The following is a 21,508-nucleotide window of genomic DNA, read 5'->3' as shown; positions in this document are numbered from 1 at the left end:
GTGTTATTTTTATTTTGGTTTTCAATTTCTCTGACAAATATTTGACTAACGGCAAAGCGGCCAGAACGCCGAGACTGACCATGCCTGGTGGTGGGGAGGGGGGGGTCTCGTCTTTATTAAAAGAATAAATGAAAGCAGACGACCAGACAGACGCCGCGCTCTTTCCTTCGCTTTTCATCCCCTCGCTCGGTTGTCGATCCCCGCACTTAAAGACGGCGCGTTTGTGCGCGCTGAGCAGCTGATGAATTATTCATTTATGTAAATGATGTCAACTAAATAATTCATTATGCAGAAGATAAAATTGAGAGGATGCAAACGCAAAGCATCAGAGCCTAATAATTAATACAAGTGTCGTCTTCCCGAAATGCGATTTAAATGTTATGAATAGAAGAGGAACATGAAAAAGAAATTCAATCAATTCGCCTTTGCTCCAAAATGCCAGCCGCGGCCTTTTAACCAACTCCTTTCTGAAAAGGTGGGCGCTCCAATCCGAGCCTGCAGGCACCGTGACGCGTGCAGAGCTTGTGGTGGGCAAGCAGCTGGCATCACCCCCTTGAACCCGGGGGTCGTCGATAGTCACACAAAACGACCAGAGTTGGGACAGAACGTGCGTTGTGCTTTTATTCTGCAAACAGTGCAGCGGAGGTTCTTTTAAATTAATGAATAATCCATTAAAACGGCTAACAGGTAAAAGTTTAAACAATCCGGGAATAAATCATCCATTAACCCGGGTAAAAAGAAAACACGTGGTAAAAACGTGGCGGGTAAAAACTCGGTCGGAGAGAGTCCCATCTTTAACCCTTGGTAGTCCAGCGCGGTCTAAAGCCCACCAGGCCCCCAAAGCCACGGACACATCGCCTCTGCCGGCCCCCCCTTTTGTCGTCTAGCGCTCCCTTCACGATCTCCGCTCCTTCCAGCTGCTTATTAGCTGCTCACTCCATGTGGAGATCGTCTCACGTCACGGACCACCCTTCAGGGGCTTGGCCATCAACTCCTGCTCGCTCCATTTTTTTTTGTTTCTCTCTCCGTCATTGTCTTTCCCTGGCTCGTCTATACACTTTGTGGGCACAGGTGGTCTGCCTAATGACCTGCAGAGTGTCAATGGGCACCAGCTGAACTGATTGTGCCTGCGTGTTTACAAGCAATCAGCTCGCAGGCCCCCAAATGAACATTCTGCGGCCCACCGGCTATGGCGCCCACAGCCATTGAGCCCATGGCTTTTATTCTAAAGCTCAAGCACCACCATGGACCCCAAACTCACTTGACCACAGGCCCCCAATCGAGTCTAGCTGCAGACACTCGGAGCTCCACTCCGCGGAGGACACGTCAGTGGGGGCATTCGATACGACGACAGAGTGTTTCACTTTGTCATTACGGGTTATTGAGTGTAGAATGATTAGAAAAATGGCAAATATCCAATTAAAATGAAATCTACAAGACAGTAAAGTGAGCAGAAAGTGACGGGGTCTCGATACTCTCTGAATCCACTGTGTGTTTATATACTGCATACTATTAGATAGATAGATAGATGGATGTGAAAGGTACTATATAATAGATAAATAGATACATAGATAGATAGATATGAAAGGCACTATATAATAGATAGATAGATAGATAGATAGATAGATAGATAGATAGATAGATAGATAGATAGATATGAAAGGCACTATATAATAGATAGATAGATAGATAGATAGATAGATAGATAGATATGAAAGGCACTGTATAATTAATAGATAGATAGATAGATAGATAGATAGATAGATAGATAGATAGATAGATAGATAGATGGATGTGAAAGGTACTATATAATAGATAGATAGATACATAGATAGATAGATATGAAAGGCACTATATAATAGATAGATAGATAGATAGATAGATAGATAGATAGATAGATAGATAGATAGATAGATAGATAGATGTGTGAAAGGCACTATATAATAGATAGATAGATGGATGTGAAAGGCACTATATAATAGATAGATAGATAGATAGATAGATAGATAGATAGATAGATAGATAGATATGAAAGGCACTGTATAATTAATAGATAGATAGATAGATAGATAGATGTGTGAAAGGCACTATATAATAGATAGATAGATAGATAGATAGATAGATAGATAGATAGATAGATAGATATGAAAGGCACTGTATAATTAGTAGATAGATAGATAGATAGATAGATAGATAGATAGATAGATAGATAGATAGATAGATAGATAGGAAAGGCACTAAATGATAGATAGATAGATAGATAGATAGATAGATAGATAGATAGATAGATAGATAGATAGATATGAAAGGCACTATATAATTAATAGATAGATAGATAGATATGAAAGGCACTATATAATTAATAGATAGCTAGATAGATAGATGTGAAAGGCACTATATGATAGATAGATAGACAGACATATAGATGTGAAAGGCACTATATAATAGATAGATAGATAGATAGATAGATAGATAGATAGATAGATAGATAGATAGATAGATAGATAGATAGATAGATAGATATGAAAGGCACTATATAATTAATAGATAGATAGATGTGAAAGGCACTATATAATAGATAGATAGATAGATAGATAGATAGATAGATAGATAGATAGATAGATAGATATGAAAGGCACTGTATAATTAATAGATAGATAGATAGATAGATAGATGTGTGAAAGGCACTATATAATAGATAGATAGATAGATAGATAGATAGATAGATAGATAGATAGATAGATAGATAGATAGATAGATGTGTGAAAGGCACTATATAATTAATAGATAGATAGATAGATAGATAGATAGATAGATAGATAGATAGATAGATAGATAGATAGATAGATAGGAAAGGCACTAAATGATAGATAGATAGATAGATAGATAGATAGATATGAAAGGCACTATATAATTAATAGATAGATAGATAGATATGAAAGGCACTATATAATTAATAGATAGCTAGATAGATAGATGTGAAAGGCACTATATGATAGATAGATAGACAGACAGATAGATGTGAAAGGCACTATATAATAGATAGATAGATAGATAGATAGATAGATAGATAGATAGATAGATATGAAAGGCACTATATAATTAATAGATAGATAGATGTGAAAGGCACTATATAATAGATAGATAGATAGATAGATAGATAGATAGATAGATATGAAAGGCACTATATAATTAATAGATAGATAGATGTGAAAGGCACTATATGATAGATAGATAGATAGATAGATAGATAGATAGATAGATAGATAGATAGATAGATAGATAGATAGATAGATAGATAGGGTTGCAGACTAATGTCGCATTGACACTAAAAGTTGATCATCTGCACCGATATCAGCAGTACCACCTCAGGACCAAATACCCAAATGATACTGAAGCCAAAAATGGATAACTGCCCCCCAGCTCCCAGCAGCTCTAGACCCCCCCAACCTGCACACACATGCATGCCACCCACATCCACTCACCCGGGGGGACAGAGACCACCTGACTGTCACACCATCCCAGATCAGCCGGGGGTCTGTCCAAGGCTCACAAGTGAGTGGGCTGATATTCATTGTGACCAGCAGGGGGCGCACGGCTCCCCAAACACTCGACACAACAGCCACCAGGCACAAGCGCAGCGTCACACACATTTATTATGGTCGGGCAAGCACTTCTCCCTCACTCCCCTCAGCACAACAGCACAGTACAGAGAGCACCAAACAGCACACACTCCTTTGTTCTCTTTTCTCTCTCGTTCTTCCATTTCCAGTCATCCCTCAAGCTTCATCCTCTTCCTCTCGACTCAAGTGAGGTGGCTCCTTTTATAGAGCACCCAGAAAGGCCCCAGGTGTCCCGTGATCTTCTTCTGGATGTGGCGGCAGTCCTGTTGAAGAGGGCTCAGCCGTTCCCCCTGCGCCCCCTGGTGGTGGCCACAAGCCTCAGCAGTGTTGAGCTTCCATGATCCAAACCTGTGGCACTGTAGCAGGCCAGGGGGACGCTGCCCTCTGTTGTCCTGGAGGAGGTATTGCCCTGGTCCTTCTGTTACGAAGGCATCCTGGGTGGGTAAGAGTCCCGGCTGTCCCACACAAAGCATATTATATCGCAAAGCCCCTCAATCCCCCTCAGAGTTTCAGGATTACTGATTTACGTGTATTTTATACATTTGCTCTCCTCTTTGATGCGTCATATCAGCCTTTCTGTTAGTGTTGTGTTGCATCAGTGGGCATCTGCAAAGGAAAACCCTCCTCCATTTTTAGATTTCCCCCTTTCTGTCGCCTTTCCAGGACTTCAAGCCCCTGTCCAATACAAGCCCACTGACTCCCACAGTTACCTTATCTACAGCTTCTTCCATCTCTGGCATACTAAACACTCTGCCCGTCTTTCACACTTCCTTAGAATCCATGTGGACGTCTGTAATGAAGCCCTCAGGATGAGGAGGAGTTTCTTCATCAGTAGAGGACACCCTTCTCTATGTCAAGTCAGGAGGAACCCAAGTAATGAAACCCACAGCCTGCTGGTCCCCCCATTCCACCATAACACTTTATCTCTCCCCCATGTCCCCATGTTGCAGGCTGATCTTTTCCTCATCCTCCCTTCATCTCCTGCCATCGACCACCTAATCTACACAAACACTGCGTCTACAGCTCACATCACAGAGGAAAGCCACATTCTTCACCAGACACTTTGAGCTGTCACAGGAGCCATTGTGTCACTTGCAGTTATGTCACCCATAATACTCTTGTATTGGGGGGCCTCTCTGGTAAGTTCAATATGAAACATCAGAACATTCTGGACAAGAACAGGCCACTCAGCCCCACACAGCTCGCCAGTCCTGTCCACTTCATTCTTCTAAAAAAACATCAAGTCGAGTTTTGAAGGTCCCTGAAGTCCTGCTGTCCACCACACTACCTGATCACTTACTCCATGTGTCTATTAGAACAACTTCCTAATGTTTGTGCGAAATTTGTGTGAGTGCCTTACAACTGTGCCCCCATGTTCTTGATGAACTCATTTTAAAGTCACCATCTTGATCCACTGGACTCATTCCCTTCATCATTTTAAACACTTCAGTCAGTCAGGTCTCCTCTTCATCTCCTGTAAAGGCTCAGCTCTTTTAATCTTTCCTCATCACTCATCCCCTGTAGCCCTGAATCAGCCGAGTTGCTCTTCTCTGGACCTTCTCTAGTGCTGCTATGTCTTTATGGAGACCAAAACTCCACCCAGGACTCCAGATGAGGCCTCACCAGTGTGTTATAAAGCTTGAGCAGAACCTCCTGTGACTTGTACTCCACACATCAAGGCGCTATATAACCTGACATTCTGTTAGCCTTCGTAATGGCTTCTGAACACTGTCTGGAAGTCGATAGCTTAGAGTCCACTGTGACTCCTAAATCCTTCTCATGAGGTGGACTCTCAATTTTTTGTCCTCATCATTCATCCCCTATAGCCCAGGGCTCAGCCTCATTGCTTTTCTCTGGACTTTCTCCTGTGCTTCTATGTCTTTTTTGAAGACCCAAACTGTACCCAGGACTCCAGATGAGTGTGTTATAACCTCCTTGGACTAGCACTCCACACATCAAGGCGCTATATAACCTGACATTCAGTTTGCCTTCTTAATGGCTTCTGAACACTGTCTGGAAGTCGATAGCTTACAGTCCACTGTGACTCCAAAATCCTTCTCATGAGGTGGACTCTCAATTTTTTGTCCTCATCATTCATCCCCTATAGCCCAGGGCTCAGCCTCATTGCTCTTCTCTGGACTTTCTCCTGTGCTTCTATGTCTTTTTTGAAGACCCAAACTGCACCCAGGACTCCAGATAAGTGTGTTATAACCTCCTTGGACTTGCACTCCACACGTCAAGGCGCTATATAACCTGACATTCTGTTTGCCTTCTTCTGCACACTGCCTGGCAGTTGATGGCGTCAAGTCCACTGTGTCTCCAACACTCCTTCCCATACAGTGGACTTGATTTTCAGACCCCCCCCCCCCCATTGTGTATTCAGACCTCACATTTTTACTTCCCACGTGTCACACTTCACATTTCCTGACATTTAATTTCTTGGCTCTCACCAGTCTAACAATCTTCTCCGGTGCATTTCGGGTCGGACATGTCCAGCCATCTAAGCAGGCTGCTTCAGTTAAGACCTCACAAAGTCGAGTGCGGATCACCTCACCTCCGCTGGTCGCAGCCACACTGACTTCTCTGTCTGTGTTCCTTCACAGGACCTCAAAGACACTTTTCATAGAGAAACAGAGGAAGCTCTCGGCTTCTTCTCACGCTGGGGTCATGATTTCCCGCAGGACTTTTTAAGGTCTCCCCTCGTCATCTCTAATGGCAGCTTGTTCTCACCTACAGTCCCCTTTCCTCCATTCGTCTGCTGTGTTTCCTCCACTTTATGTCTCCCGCTCTTCCCTTTTCATCGGCACACCTGATCACATCATCTCATTAACCGTAACCATTAACACTGTAACCGTTTTTTCCATATCAACGTTTTGACATTTTGAACCAGAAAGGGTCACTGGGCACCGCTGTCCACCGAGGGTCTTTCTCTGAGCCACCCATTTCTGACGCCGCCATGCTGTCGTGAACACTCAGTGTGCTCCTCTAATTTCTGATGAGTCTGATCATCGTTGTTCTGATGGATCATCTAAAAAGAAATTCAATACCCCCAGTAATCACGTTACAATCACCAAACATGCACAGCGCAACATTCGATCAAAGAAAATGAAAGAGACGGGCCTTCAGCTTTAACAATCAATGCACGGAGTAAGTCAGCGGACGACGGTAATTCAATTACTTCATTAGGCGCCGGGCGTTCACAGAATGCTGCGGCTGCAGAAAGGACTGCGCTCAGGATGAAGGACACGTGAGCCGCTGCATCTGTTCACGTGAGGATGAGGAGGAGGAGGACCAGTGTGGCGTTCTGGGCTGGTCAGTGTATCCATGCTGAGGTTTGATCGTGAGGTGCCTCACTTCAAATGACCTGTCTCTTTTTAAATATAGCGCCTTTCATGGTGGGCCGTATCACAAATTGGGATGCGAATGTCATGACACCCCTACTGTCAGCATCTCACCATGTCTTGTGGTCAATGGTTTCACTTAAAGTTCCTCCGTGTTCCCCATCTTCATCCTCACTTTTGATTGGTATAAGAGCCCCCTCCAGCTGACCCTCCATCCTCAGCACCTCACCAAATTGTTTTCCTTTCCACTTGACTGCCATGGATTCCTCCAAAGAGTCGGCTCTGCTCAGACCGAAAACGCACTCAAATTAAAGCTGTGTGCCATAATCCACTCCACTGTGTGAGTGCTGCACGGCGTCCCAGAGGGGACACCACAAGATAAGAAAGTAAAAGGACAGGCTCTCTGACTGGTACAAGAATCCTTACCCGACAGGGAGGCCAGCATGATGGAGGGACCAGGAGAGACACCAGCATCTGGGTAGTACATTCCCTGATACACTAGAGGGCAGCGTCTCCCTGGGATTTGGGTCCACTTCAGATTCCCACATGGGACATCATGTGAATTGGAGTTCTGGAACGCAGCCCTGTTGGGTTTTGTGGGCGCCACTAGGGGGCGCTGCAGGGGGATGTGCTCCCTACTATGTTGGGATCCATGTCAGACCCAGAAGGGCTTCCTATGGGCCTTGTGCTGAAATACTGCGCATCATCTGAACCGGCAGACAGAGCTTGGAGGACGTGGACGAGGAGGATTGTTTTCTGGGCAGGTTACATTGGTTGTTTTTATTTTGATCTGTGGAGGTAACATTTATTAATACAACAGGATTTATTTGAACCTGTGACTGGGTGTGATTGGAGGGTTTCAGTGGCGCCCCCTACTGGCGACAACTGTCACACAATTTTATCACCCAGCTTTTGTGATAGTCCAAGCCATGTGACCCGTCACCCAGAATCATTCATTGAACGTCTCGGATTTCAACTTTGCTGAAGTTGTCCTGACATCACAGCGTTGCATGTGGAATTTCGAGAAAAGGCAGAAGGAAGGTGATGTAGACACCTGTGTGGCTCCTCTCTCCAAGATGGCAGAGGTGCTAAGATGGCAACAAAGTCATGGAAAGAAATTGCAAAACGTGACAAAGCAGAATGTAAGGAAACATGGAAAACACAGGCACTCCTCCTCCTCCTTGTTGTTGCTCTTCTCCTCCTTTTCGTCCTCCTCCTTGTCCTCCTCCTCATCCTCCTCATCCTCCTCCATCTTGTTCTCCTCCTCCTTTTCCCTCCTTCTTGTCATCCTCCTCCTCTTCATCCTCTTTTCCATCCTCGTCCTCCTCCTTGTCCTCCTCATTCTCCTTCATCTCATCGTCTTCTTCATCATCATCTTCATCCTCTTCATTCTCCTCTTAATATTCCTCATCCTCCTCAACCTCATCATCCTCCTCGACCTCCTCCTCTTCTTCCAGATCCTCATCTTCCTCTTCATCCTCATCCTCCTCCTCATTCTCTTCAACATCCTCCTCATCCACCTCATCCTCCTTGTCCTCCTCAACCTCCTCCTGGTCCTCCTTGACCTCCTCCTCTTCTTCCACATCTTCATTTTCCTCCTCCTCCTCGACCTCTGTCTGTAATAGCTGGCACAGCCTGATAAAGGTGCCATTGTAACGAGATCATCAACGTTCTTCACTCCATCCATAATCAAGCATCACCGTCTTCCACTGAACAGTCATGTGAACGGTTCCCTTCCTCTGTATTGGACATTGTTTGACCAAACTCTGCCCCCTGCTGACCAGGAGAATATCAACGTGGCCATCAAATGGGCCGCCACAAGTAGAAATTCTGCTTTTATCGCTGCCACACGGTTTGTGTTGTGCTCTGCGGTCACAAGCTTTTCATACCGTACTTATAAACAGAGGTTTGGTCACGTGACTGCGCAGTCATCTCCATGGTTACAACTAGAGGTGTGGTCAGGTCAGGTCACAGGGTCAAACGTCAGGCAGGAGTTCTGCGTCGCGGCTCTCAAAGGTCTGAATTTAGGACGGCGGGACAGTGGTGCCCCCCCAGTGGTCTCTGAGTGGGGGCGTTCATTCCAACAAGGGGCCCTCACTAACCGAATGTCTTCTCTTTGTTTCTTTCAGACAAACAAGGCGGTGGCCAAGGGCGATTTCCACCAGGCGAGCTCCAGCTCCAGAAGGGCCCTTTTCCTGGCTGTTCTCTCCATCACCATCGGGACGGGGATTTACGTCGGGGTGGCTGTGGCTCTCATTGCCTACCTTTCAAAGAACAATCACTTATAACGATCAACTATTCTGAGAAAAAAATTGAAATATTGAAAAAATGTCGTAGGCACCTAAAGGGTGGCACAGAGCGAGAGGTGCCAATGGTGTCACAACGACATGAGGTGGGCATACGGTGGGAAGACTCTGCTAGAGGAGCTCGGCGCTGCTTTGTTTTTGGATTCCTTTGCTACGCTTTCTAATATTTAAGCTTGATGAAGCACTGAATCGCCCCCTTGTGCCAGCCTCACGCCGTCGGGGTGCCAAGAGGTGAAGAGGACATAAAGTGCCACTCTCAGCTCCTTGGCTTTTCTTTTTTTTGATGTGCTGCTGACTACGAGGCCCACACGGTGGACATTTTCGAAGCGCTGGCCCTCGTCATCTGCTGCACACGTCTTGCCTGCCGCCCATCAGCCCGTTTCGAGGGTCTCTTGTCTGCACTCCTTCATGTTCTGCATGAATACTCAGCTACTCCACTCCACCCACAGCGACCCACCTCTGCCACCTTCGTACCCAAATCCCAGGCTGCAGCGGAGGGTGGGGGGGGGGGGGTGTCCCTCTGCCTCTGGAGGAAACGACAACTGAAAAAGACAATGCCCGGCGGTAGCGGGCACAGCGGGCATGACTGGACTGTCATGCAGCGGCCAACCAAATGACGTAAACGCGCGTGAAGCAGGTGCATGTGAACATCCAGCTGAGCACTGTGTACTGTAAATAAAGGACATGCCACACTGCGACCCCTCTGTGTTAACGGCATGGGGGGGTAACGGGGGGGGTCAGAGAAAAAAAAACGACATTGTGATACCAACGACTTGCCCTTCACCCAACAGAATGGGCTGACTGGGGGCACAGGGCACAGTTTCCACCACTGGGGTTCACAGTAAGGTTCCACTTTGTTGGCTTTTAATGCGCCTTTCATAACGCTGATGGGGTGTCATGTCTTGGACGGTGGACGGGGTACAAGAGCAAGGGTCCGAAACAGTTTCATTTTATACACAGTAAGATAAAAACTCTGATACAAACACACCCACACACACATTATGTAATATATATTGTGGGCACTAGGGGGCATCACTGATCCCCGAAACTCAGATACAACGACCCAGCGCCCAATAAAAACAAAACTTTGTGTTGGTCGTTAACCCCCAGTGCCACTCAGGATTGGCATACCAAGTAAAAATTTAACCCTGTAAAACACACCATAAACAGGAAATGCGTTTAAATAATGCAGATCTTTTGAATTGATAGATAGATAGATAAGCTCCGCCTCTCCTCTTTCATTGGTCAAGAGTCTTGTCTTCAATTCTTAAGCTTCATTTTATTCATTTTTTCTCTTCAATAAAAACATCCAGCAGGCATCAGTGTGAGGACGACTCCCACAAAGCGTTTCACTTCAGCCGTTCCCGTTGCCCGCCCAGTGTGTGTCACGTGTGCTGCTGTCACCCCCCCCCCCCAAACACTTTTCATCCCATCACTAAACTGGACCCCTTATCCTTTTCAGAGATTATCGGTCCATCCACCCATCCATTTTTCTATCCAATGCAGTGTTGTGGAGAAGCTGGAGCCTGACCTAGCAAGCGGCGGGCACAAGGCAGGAACAATACCTGGACAGGGCACTGGCAGTTATGCATCAAGGGGCCAATTTATGCCCACCAACCCACCTAAGCACCATGCCTTTGGACTGTGGGAGGAAACCAAAGCAAAGCCACACAGAAATCCTGCAAACTCCACACACAGGGAGCACCCAGGAATCGAATGCCCGTCTCCTTGTTGCCACCGTGCCACCCTGTGAGAGTGCAGTTTAATTTTTTTTTAAAACAAGCGTACATGAGCAGGCCTTTAGTGTGGAATAGCATTCAGTTTGCATCACGAGTTAGATTTCCATTAATTGTACTGTTGTGCCAGTCTGCCACTTTCAGGCCTGGCATCAGAGGCGTCTTCATGTCTACCGACAGTATGTCAGTCCCCTAGTTAGTGGGGATGAGTAAGGGAGTGTAGCTGTGAAGAGAGAGGCATCTTTGTGTGAAACTCACAAGAATGCCAGCGGCAAAGTGGCGCTCATCTGCTACTGCGTCTTCCCCCCAAAAAGGCTGACTGGTACACTTTGTTTTATTTGCTTTGGTATTTCACCAACCTCATCGATTTTGTTTAATTCTGAGCAGAAGGCCGCCAATGTCTTTCCGCAGCTCAGTGGGCAGAAGATGAAATGTGGGCAGACTGCACGGACTGCGGAGAGCTTGGCGAGGTGCCTTGCACAGCTGATGGAGAGCAGTGGGATGGGGGGGGGGGGGGCAGATGGTGATGATCAAGCTGGATGCCCATCATCAGACCTTCTTGGAAGTAAAAAAAAAAAAAAGAAACTTGACTGACTTGTGTGGTAAGGGACGCCAACCACAGACCTTCAGAAGATGCCGTCTGGAGAAATGCAGAGCACTGTGAGTTGGCACTGCCCTGCTTGTGGATTCGACTGGGCACATCCTGTGAAACATGCCAGCGTCAGACTGAGAATGGCAGCAAAAATTGAATTCTGGGAGTTACAGAAAGGGGGCGCTATGGCAGGTTGCAGCATCGAAGTACTAAAGAAGCAGAGATGACAGCAAAGATCGAAATTCCCAGGCCAGCAGTCCCTGAGGACAGGAAAAGATGACAACGATGCCATTAATATTCACAGCAGAAACGGGCAGGTGCGGCATATGAGAGTCCGGTTTTTTTTTCTAGCATGCGGAAAAACGAAGAATAATTTATTTTTTTTTTACAGAAGAAAATTTAAATGAAATAAAGGGACGAATAAAAGGGAGCAACAATAACCACAGAGCCGCAGTGGAGGACACAGCACCTCTCAGGCTGTCCTTTAATATAGCGCCTTTCACTAAGGAAGCACTTTAAACCTTTGTTCATCTGCAATTCCCAACAGAATATCCCACACTCTCCTTGTATATAGCGTCTCTCATGTGTAACACTGGACTGATGTCCCTTTCCTGGATGGGACTATAAAATGGATGGATTTGGACACCAGTGGGTAGCGTCCCCTGGCCATTGAACTGTGATGCCCCTGGTGTCCACTGCCTTGGTCAGGGACATCGATGGCCGTGAACTGAGGATGGACCTGAGCAAGTGAGAAGGCAAGCCAGACGGTTTATTAAACAAATGAGAATCAAAGTGTGAGAAGGTGCAGACCTGAGAATTGTCAAATTAAATATTCTTTAAAATGAGTGCCATTACAATCAGGCAGCATCTTGGGTGCCGATAAATAAACCCAAATAATACAGTTTAAGTGCCAAGGAGGGCAGACGGGAACTAAAGGCATATAAAGGACGGACCAGCAGAAGTCGGAGGTCCGGAGCAGTTCCATCCTCCCCCATGACAGGTGGCAGTGGTCCTCCCGAGGCCTGCCAGTTTGGACACCCGCAGGGGTACATGGGACTTGGAGTCTGGAAGTGCAGGCCTGTCGGGGTCCCTAGGGGGCTCCTGGTTTCCACATGACCTGGAAGTGAGGACTTATTGTGGCACTGGAAGCGTGCAGCTTAGAAGGAGCCCACCACCTCACTTGGATGTGTCAGAGTCGGGGGGCAGCGGGCGACACTCAACTGGAGGAGAGCAGAGGACATCCACTTGTCTGTAGCTGTGCTTTGTTGTTTGGCACACTTGGCAAGTCATATTTGTGTAATGACATTCACTGTGGTTTGGGGCTCAGTGCCGCCCCCTTTTGGCCACAATCCATTTAAAACCATTGGTTCATGGAGAGGTGACCCTCTGCGTTCTTTCTGCTTCACACTCAGGACTCAACCCACCACCTCCACTGGTACCCGCAGACCTGGACTGCCATCTCATCTGGGTCACCACTGTTAGTAAGCTGCCACCTCAGTGCCCCAGTGTGCCTTGCCCTCACTCAGACCCTCCTGTCTTCTCCTAGTTCTCCATCTGCTCCCTCGGTCACCACACATCGGCCCCCCCAGCCCCCCATCTTGCTCCTCTCTAAACAACCAGCCTGGCTGATTCTGCCCTTTGCTGTTACTCGTTCTTTATGTCGCCGTTTCTTACGTCTCTTCTCTTCTGCTTGGCTCCCTTTTATTCCACTCGCCTCTCGGCTGAAGGCCATTCATGAATTAACATAAATTGGCGCACATCCTTCACCAGCATGAGCGCCACAGACGGGTTGTACTGAAAGCCACTGAGACCATTAAACAAAGTAAGCAATTCAAACACCCACAGGGGATTCTGGGAACTGTAGTCCTTCTGGGCAGCCCTGCTGGGTTGTGTTGGCACCACCAGGGGGAGCTGCAGGGAATGGCTGTCTGCATGTTTGAGGAGCGTCGGCCCGACCCGAAGGTGCTTCCCTGGCACAATGTTGTGGCACAGGACGTACTGTGGGGTCCAACATTAAAGGGGGCTTCCTCGTCTCATTTGGGATGTCAGAGTCTGGAGGAGGAGGAGGAGGGTTGAGAGGAAAAAGAAAAGAAGGAAGGAAGGATTTGTGAGTTTTAAATATGTGATTTGAACCAGGGGCTTGTGTTGGAGGTTTGGGGGGTCCTGAATTGCCCCTTGTGGCCAAAACTGGATAAGATCATTACAACCTGTGGTACACTCCCTTACCAGGAGGGACTCATGGGAAGCCAAAGCCTGTCCTGGCAGCCCCAAGCGTTAGCCTGGAATCAGACCCGGGCAGGATGCCAGTGCCCCCACAAATTGCCTTATTTTACATCTTTGGACCCCCGCTGGTTTTCTGCACATGTCACCAACTCCTCATGTGGCTCCCTTGCCTTTTGGTGTGCCATCACTGGCAGGAGAGCAATTAACTCAAGAGAAACCCCATTGGTGCAGCCCCTCCTGGGGTCCCTGGCAGCGTCTCCTTTATTGTTATTATTGTGGTCAACATTCGGCTGGCAGTTTTATCCAAGGTTGGGCTTCCTGACATCCCCTGATGGAGGTAGGAGCCGAATCATCAGCCTGTGTGACAAACAACGGCTCCATCCAGGCCCCCCAGAATAATGCACACGATTGTTGGCAGGCAGACCACCATAAAAAGCTCATGAATGCACCCCTAATCCTGACTCAAGGTGTGCATTCCAAAAGGGACAGGAGGACTGGGAATGGTGGGCAGCATTGAAAGGCACTATATTGTACTGTCCAGGGGGGGTGTGACAGACTTTGTGGAATTTAACCCTGAAAAGGACCGGTGGCTTCTTCAGCTGCCACTTCGCCATGCCGTTCAGGTCTTCTGTGGTTCCAGGTACCCCCGGCTGCTTCATCCTTTATGCCCACCTGCTGTGCCCACCAGCATCACCTCCCTCTGCCAACCTGGGATCAGAGGCAAATGGTCTGCCACACTTTCCCCCTGTTTGGTGAGAAGACCCAAGGCCAGGACTCACACTTTGGTGGACACACACCCCAGCCAGTTGGGGACATGTGGGCGCAGTGTGTGCCCCCTCACACTATCAGGGGCTGCTTTGTGTGGTTGGCTTCTCCAGGTCTCCTCAAGCGACATTTGTGACAGTCCATCTCTCAGGTACCGACCCACTGGGGTGCCACACTTGAAGCCCATGCGGCTGTCAATGGGCTCCTCTGTGATTCCAGTGTTCCCTGTCTCGTTGTCATTCTGGGCTCACTGACTGCCCAGTAAAGGAGGATGGCGTGAAGAAGAGAAGCAGCACAGAGTGAGGTTTAGGGCTCGTCTGTGGCGCCGAATAACGTGGAGTAAATGGAAGAAAAGTCAGAAAATGGCTGAACCTCCAGTCATGTGGTTTCCAGGCAGGAAGGGGCAGGTCCAGGAGGGAAGTGACATCAGAGGGAGGAGGAGACAAGGCAGGAGAACACAGCGCCAACCCCTGGAGCGGAGGGTAACTACCATCACCAGAGACCTTGAGGTGCCCGCCAAGCACCATATGAAAATATGCTGAACTGAAGTGAATTGTGAGTGCCCAAAGTGTGGCAACGTGTGGCATGTAGATGGGCACGTGCAAGTAAGAACTTCACAGACGGGACAACAAGGACACCACAAACTTGTAACGGGACGCTTCAATGGTGAGGGAGCTGTGGAGGGAAAGTCGGCCGATCTTCACATAAAGGAAGACCCTGAAGGTTTATCAAGCGCAGAGGTCACAGCAGAGCCCTTCAGGGTTTTATGACTTTGTTTAGTTTGGGGTTGGTGTTCATGAAGCACTTTTGACAATAAAAGGTGTAAAAATTGAGCTTCTGGAGCCCACCATGCCCACCTTGTCCCCCATCAGTTCTTTTCTGGCTCTTAAGTGACCTAATAGCATAACAGAGGGGTCCTCAGTATTGTAACGAGAGACGAGGAACACAAGACGGGTGGGCAGTGAAACCTGAAAAGGGCCGTCGGTTTCTTTGTCAGCTGACCCACCCTCCCGCTGCTCTGTGGCTCCACAAACTCCCGGCTGCTTCTCACCTCGGAACAAAGACAACCCATCAGCCACAGCAGCCCCCAGCTCTGCGAAAGTTGGGGTCCACACTCAAGGCTTACACACACCCAGATAATAGATGTCAGCAGTGGGGAGATAAAATAAACTTCATTTCAAACATAAAGATTATATTGAGTGTCTTAGACCGACCGGCCAAGCACTTAAGTCCTGAGCAGGTCCAGAAATGCCCACTAGAGGGGGAACTCCCCTCACAAAACCCCGGCTGGCCACACGGAAGGCAACCCAGAAACTTTAGAAGATAAGAAAGTGCTCTGTGACACCAGGGGGTCCAGGCCAGGCAGTCCAAGGTGAGCTGAAGTCCAAATCCCAAATCCAAAGCGACCTCTCTAGACGGAGCACGGGTTCAAAAACTCCCAGAAATCACCAAAAGCCCCAGAACTCACATTCGAAAATGAACCGCCTGGGATTGTGGGCAAGGTGAGGGCAGACGCTGGTGGTCTGCTTCTTGGGAAACCATCTACAAAACACATGGAGCGTACCATGAAACGCACCATGGGGGGGGGCTGGGGGTTCATGTTCAATGTCTCTTTGGTTCATCTTTGAGTCGTTGATTCTTTATTTTGGGATTGTGTTGTCCTGTGTGTTTTGTGGGGGTTTGTCCTACAAGAGGTGGGGCCACCTGCCAATCACCTGCCAGCATTGAAAGGCACTATATTGTACTGTCCAGGGGGGGTGTGACAGACTTTGTGGAATTTAACCCTAGCAGCACCATAGCAGCAGATGGCCCCCAGGTGTGTGTGTGGGACCCGCTGTGTCTGAGTAATTTGGTCTCCTCAACTCTGGGCGAGCGCCACTGCTTTTGTGTGTTTAAGGCACTAATTAAAAAGTGCCAGGCGGGCATCAGTGTTTGCGGTCCCCCCCCCCCCTCCTCCCCCCAGGGGCTTCAAACCACATCACTCGCAGTCATCCATCACCGCCTCCAGACGGCTGGGGACAAAAAAGAATAAAGAAAAGATTTATGGTGTAAATGCAATCAGGGAATCGGCCTGAGCAGGAGCTGAAACACAAAAGAGGTGACGTGAAGACCAGCGGGGGACAAGATGGGGGGACGGAGAGGACAACAGGGGGGGCAGTAAAGCGTTCAGGGCGTCAACGCTGCTTGAAACAAATAATTAAAAGAAGGAGCCCTCTGGCTTATAAAGCGACCTGTGATTTATCAGATTACTGGGCTGGGGTTTGGTATTTGCAGGTCATTTCTAAAGGTGCCACAGAAAGAGGGGCAAAAGTTCACTGTGACAAGACCCTCGGGCTCTCGAAAGTCTCAGCTATAAACACACCTAAGGGGTAAATTCAAGGCGATTGTCCCCGCATTTCTAGCAGAAGACCTTCCTTTAAAGTCAAAATCAAATTTCTAAAAGTCCACCCAGCGGGACCCCAAGTGTGGCAAACGGACAGAATGGGGACAGCAGCAGGGACGGCAATGCAGATGGCATCCAAAAAATATTTGGAATTGGGGCTTAGCTTTGGGTTTAGTTTTAGGAGTGAAAGGCACTGATAGATAGATAGATAGATAGATAGATAGATAGATAGATAGATAGATAGATAGATAGATAGATAGATAGATAGATAGATAGATAGATAGATAGATAGATGAAAGGCGCTATATGATAGATAGATAGATAGATAGATAGATAGATAGATAGATAGATAGATAGATAGATAGATAGATAGATAGATAGATAAAAGGTGCTATATGATAGATAGATAGATAGATAGATAGATAGATAGATAGATAGATAGATAGATAGATAGATAGATAGATAGATAGATAGATAGATAGATAGATGAAAGGCGCTATATGATAGATAGATAGATAGATAGATAGATAGATAGATAGATAGATAGATAGATAGATAGATAGATGAAATGCGCTATATGATAGATAGATAGATAGATAGATAGATAGATAGATAGATAGATAGATAGATAGATAGATAGATAGATAGATAGATAGATGAAAGGCGCTATATGATAGATAGATAGATAGATAGATAGATAGATAGATAGATAGATAGATAGATAGATAGATAGATAGATAGAAGGCGCTATATGATAGATAGATAGATAGATAGATAGATAGATAGATAGATAGATAGATAGATAGATAGATAGATAGATAGATAGATAGATAGATAGATAGATAGAAGGCACTATATGATAGATAGATAGATAGATAGATAGATAGATAGATAGATAGATAGATAGATAGATAGATAGATAGATAGATATGAAAGGCACTATATGATAGATAGATAGATAGATAGATAGATAGATAGATAGATAGATAGATAGATAGATAGATAGATAGACAGACAGACAGATAGATAGATAGATAGATAGATAAATAGATAGATAGATAGATAGATAGATAGATAGATAGATAGATAGATAGATAGATAGATAGATATGAAAGGCACTATATGATAGATAGATAGATAGATAGATAGATAGATAGATAGATAGATAGATAGATAGATAGATAGAGTCAGCGTGTATTCGGACCCCTTCACTCTTATTTTAAATTAATAAATTTCCCATTTTTGCCCATCAGTCTACACTCGAAAACTCAGAATGACGAAGTCACGACATATTTTCCGGTAGGATTCAAAAATGAATTATAAATCCCAAACTGAAGTCTCTCACTCCCAGATGTTTTCAGACCCTTCATTTAGTTACTTTGTTGAAGCCCCTTTGGCAGCAGTTCTATTCTATGGGTGGTCGCACGCGAGCTCCTCTGTTCTTCTTTTGCTCCTCCTGATCTTTTTTTTTCAACGAATGTAACAGCAAATCGTCACCGATAGGAAATCTCAAACAGCGCCCTCTGCTGTCTTTTTACGTTTAGTCAAAACAAGGAATGTTGTTGTGGGCTCAAAAGTCCACCGAAAGTAATTTGTGTTTTTTCTTACAAATTCTTACTGATTATAAGAAGAGATTTCATCGCATAAACTGTAGTTATAAAAATGTATGGAACTGTGACTTACGATTAAACTTAAAGGACATCCCGTTTGACACATCCGGGTCTTTGCATCGGTCCTTTGCGCGTCAATGTCTGTCTGTGGTCTGTGAAGGTCTGGCGCCCCCTACTGGTTTGGCTTCTGCTGCTGCTGCGCTTAAAGATTAGATGAACTGAAGCGGACGCGGGTTTAAATGTCGGGTGTGAGCCTTAGAATGCCCTCTGATGGACTGGCACCCCGAGCAGAGCCTCATCCTACCTGTGCCCTCTTGAGGTCTGGAAATGCTCCGGCGCCCTGCGGCCCTGACATGGGATTTAGGGGTTTATACAGCAGACGAATGGCTGGTTCGATGCTCTAATGTGAGCTCATTTTTCATTTTCACATCTTCCCCCTGGACCCGAGTTTAAATTACGAGGATTAAGTTAAATTAATAAATGGCCTCCTGTAGACCAGAGCACGAAGTAGTTTGTGAATAACGCAGGGGCATCGTGTAACAAGACGAAGCGTGGCGGGTGACAATGGGGTGACGACATGCCGCTTTGTCTGTTTCTTTCATGGCGCATGTCCACAAAAACAAATCACTGAGCGGCTCTGATCAATGGCGCTGCTGAAAAATCGATAGGGACAGCTAAATGGGGGCTCGTAGAGCCGACGGCCCCCGCCTTTACCGACGGGATTGTAATTTACCGGCCATTCGAGTAGACTGACGGCGGCACTTTATCTGGATATTAAGCCATTGCAGAACGGCGCTGCATCACTAAAACGGAGCTGGGAATGAGGGGCGCATTGTGGGAAGAACAACGAGCTTATAGCGCCTTTCCTCAATGCCTGCCAGGCTCGGCTTGCTGTTCTCAGTTCAGTTTGCCAGTTTTGGGTGACACAATCGAGGGACTGCGCCCAACTCACACTCAGCGCAGCTGCTTTATCGCCATCATGTCCCCTCGGCCACCTGAGCGGCATGTCCTTCTCAGGCAGGGACCCCAAGGTCGCGCGGTAAAAACACAAATAACGCAAAACAAACCCAAGATGAACGGATTCTTTGCTACTTTTCTTTATTTTACCAACAATCCATAAATGTGTTCCCTCATCGTATCTCCACGTCAGTAGCGTTTACACTGAGCGCCTTAGCCGTTTTATTACCGATTGAAAGCCCCGTCGTGACTTCTTATCAAAAGCCAAAGAGAAATAAGTTTCAAACCGAACGATAAATGAGGACCAGAAAACTTTAAAAAGAGGCCATCGGGGACTTCACTTCAAATAAGGCCCAACGCTTCTTCCTCGTCAGCCCCCCTTCTATACATACATACATAAAATGGGCGGCACGGTGGCACAGTGGGTAGCGCTGCTGCCTCGCAGTAAGAAGACCCGGGTTCGCTTCCCGTGTGGAGTCTGTATGTTCTCCCCGTGTCTGCGTGAGTTTCCTGCCAAAGACATGCAGGTTAGATGTGTGCTTGGTGTGAGTGTGTGTGTCCTGCGGTGGGTTGGCGCCCTGCCCGGGATTGGCTCCAGCAGACCCACGTGACCCTGTGTTCGGCTTCAGTGGGTTGGAAAATGGATGGATGGATGGATAAAAAAAAAATACAAATACATCAATAAATCGTGAAATGTCACCAATACATTATAGAAAAAGATACGCGAGCACAAATAATGACACGTGTCATGAAAACGTCTCTTGTGTGTAAACTTTATTTAATTGTTTATTTATGCATTTAAAGAACTTCTGTAAAAAGCCAAACTTCCAGCTGGGACAAATAAAGTTCTATCTATCTATCTATCTATCTATTATATAGTGCATTTCATTCTAAGTGCAGAATCATCTGAGAATTTCCGTGGTGTCCTGACCTGCTGTTGTATTTCTAGTCAGTGGTGTACTGAGTGACGAGACATGGTGACAGACCTGTCCCTTTTGGTGCTCCAGTGTGACTTGCACAGTCCCTGATTGTCATACACTGTGGTCGGCCTCACAGATCGCCCACCATCAGGACCCCCTCAGGCTCGTCCATCTGCACATCTCTGACTTTACCCCTCAACACAGATGGCTGGATGTTACTGAAGGTGCTGGAGAATTCAAAACACCATCATCCTCACGGTGTGTCCAGCCTTGTGGAGCAGACGGGTCATCATGTCCTCCACTCCAGTGTTTGTCTGATAGGTAAACTTCAGGTGGTCTTTCACAAGAGGATTGGACGAGCCCCTCAAAGGTCTTCATGATGTGAGATGTCAGTGCCGCTGCTCTGTAGTCATGAGGTGAGGAGGTGCCTGCCATCTTTGGACCTGAACAACGCAGGGTGACTTCCACAGCAGCGGTGGCACCTTAGGGGCCAACTGAGCAGGTGACAGAGGACGCCACACAGTCAGTCAGCACTGGCCCCCTTAAGAACTTGAGGACGGGACTGTCTGGTCTGGTGGCTTTTCCTGTGTATGGCTCCTCACTTGGTCTTCAGGCCATACTGATGGTCAGAGGTGGACCCCTCACTGGCCACTCCACTTGAATGTGGTTTGTGGTTGGATGGTGTGTGTGTGGGGGGGGGGGTAGGGGGGTGGTCATCAGACAAAGTTGGAGGGTGCATAGGACGGGTCAGAAGATGAAAATGAGAAGATGAAGGAGCTGTGGTCCTCGCTTTCATCAAACTCAGAACACTAAACAGACCTCATAGTCAGAATAACCAGAGCCTTGAATCGCAGAACCTGAAACACATTGAAAGTTTAGCCAGAAGGACAAGACTTGGACGACGTTTCCCTCGAGCCACCAGTGACATAGACAGTCGTGTTAGTGACGTCATCTGACAGGACCCTGGTAAAGCCCACTAATATCTATCTATCTATCTATCTAATGACAGAAGCAAATAGCACCATGGCAACAGGAACACATATTAATGAAGG

General features: G+C 46.8%; 1 protein-coding gene and 1 long non-coding RNA gene across 2 annotated transcripts in view; both read left to right on the top strand.

Annotated features, from left to right (window-relative positions):
* The window catches only part of LOC114666103 (synapse differentiation-inducing gene protein 1), an 88,298-nt gene extending 79,021 nt beyond the window's left edge, over positions 1–9,277 (top strand). Inside the window, exon 4 of the mRNA XM_028820837.2 lies at positions 9,094–9,277. Within this exon, the coding sequence (XP_028676670.1) occupies positions 9,094–9,252 (159 nt within the window). The 3' untranslated portion in view covers positions 9,253–9,277. The remainder of the gene's footprint in view (positions 1–9,093) is intronic.
* The window catches only part of LOC127525969 (uncharacterized), a 569,224-nt gene that overhangs the window by 115,781 nt on the left and 431,935 nt on the right, over positions 1–21,508 (top strand). The gene's annotated exons all lie outside the window — the stretch shown is intronic.

The sequence above is a fragment of the Erpetoichthys calabaricus genome, chromosome 15 (genome assembly GCF_900747795.2).
Source record: "Erpetoichthys calabaricus chromosome 15, fErpCal1.3, whole genome shotgun sequence".
NCBI lineage: Eukaryota > Metazoa > Chordata > Cladistia > Polypteriformes > Polypteridae > Erpetoichthys > Erpetoichthys calabaricus.
This window is presented reverse-complemented; position numbering and strand designations above follow the sequence as displayed.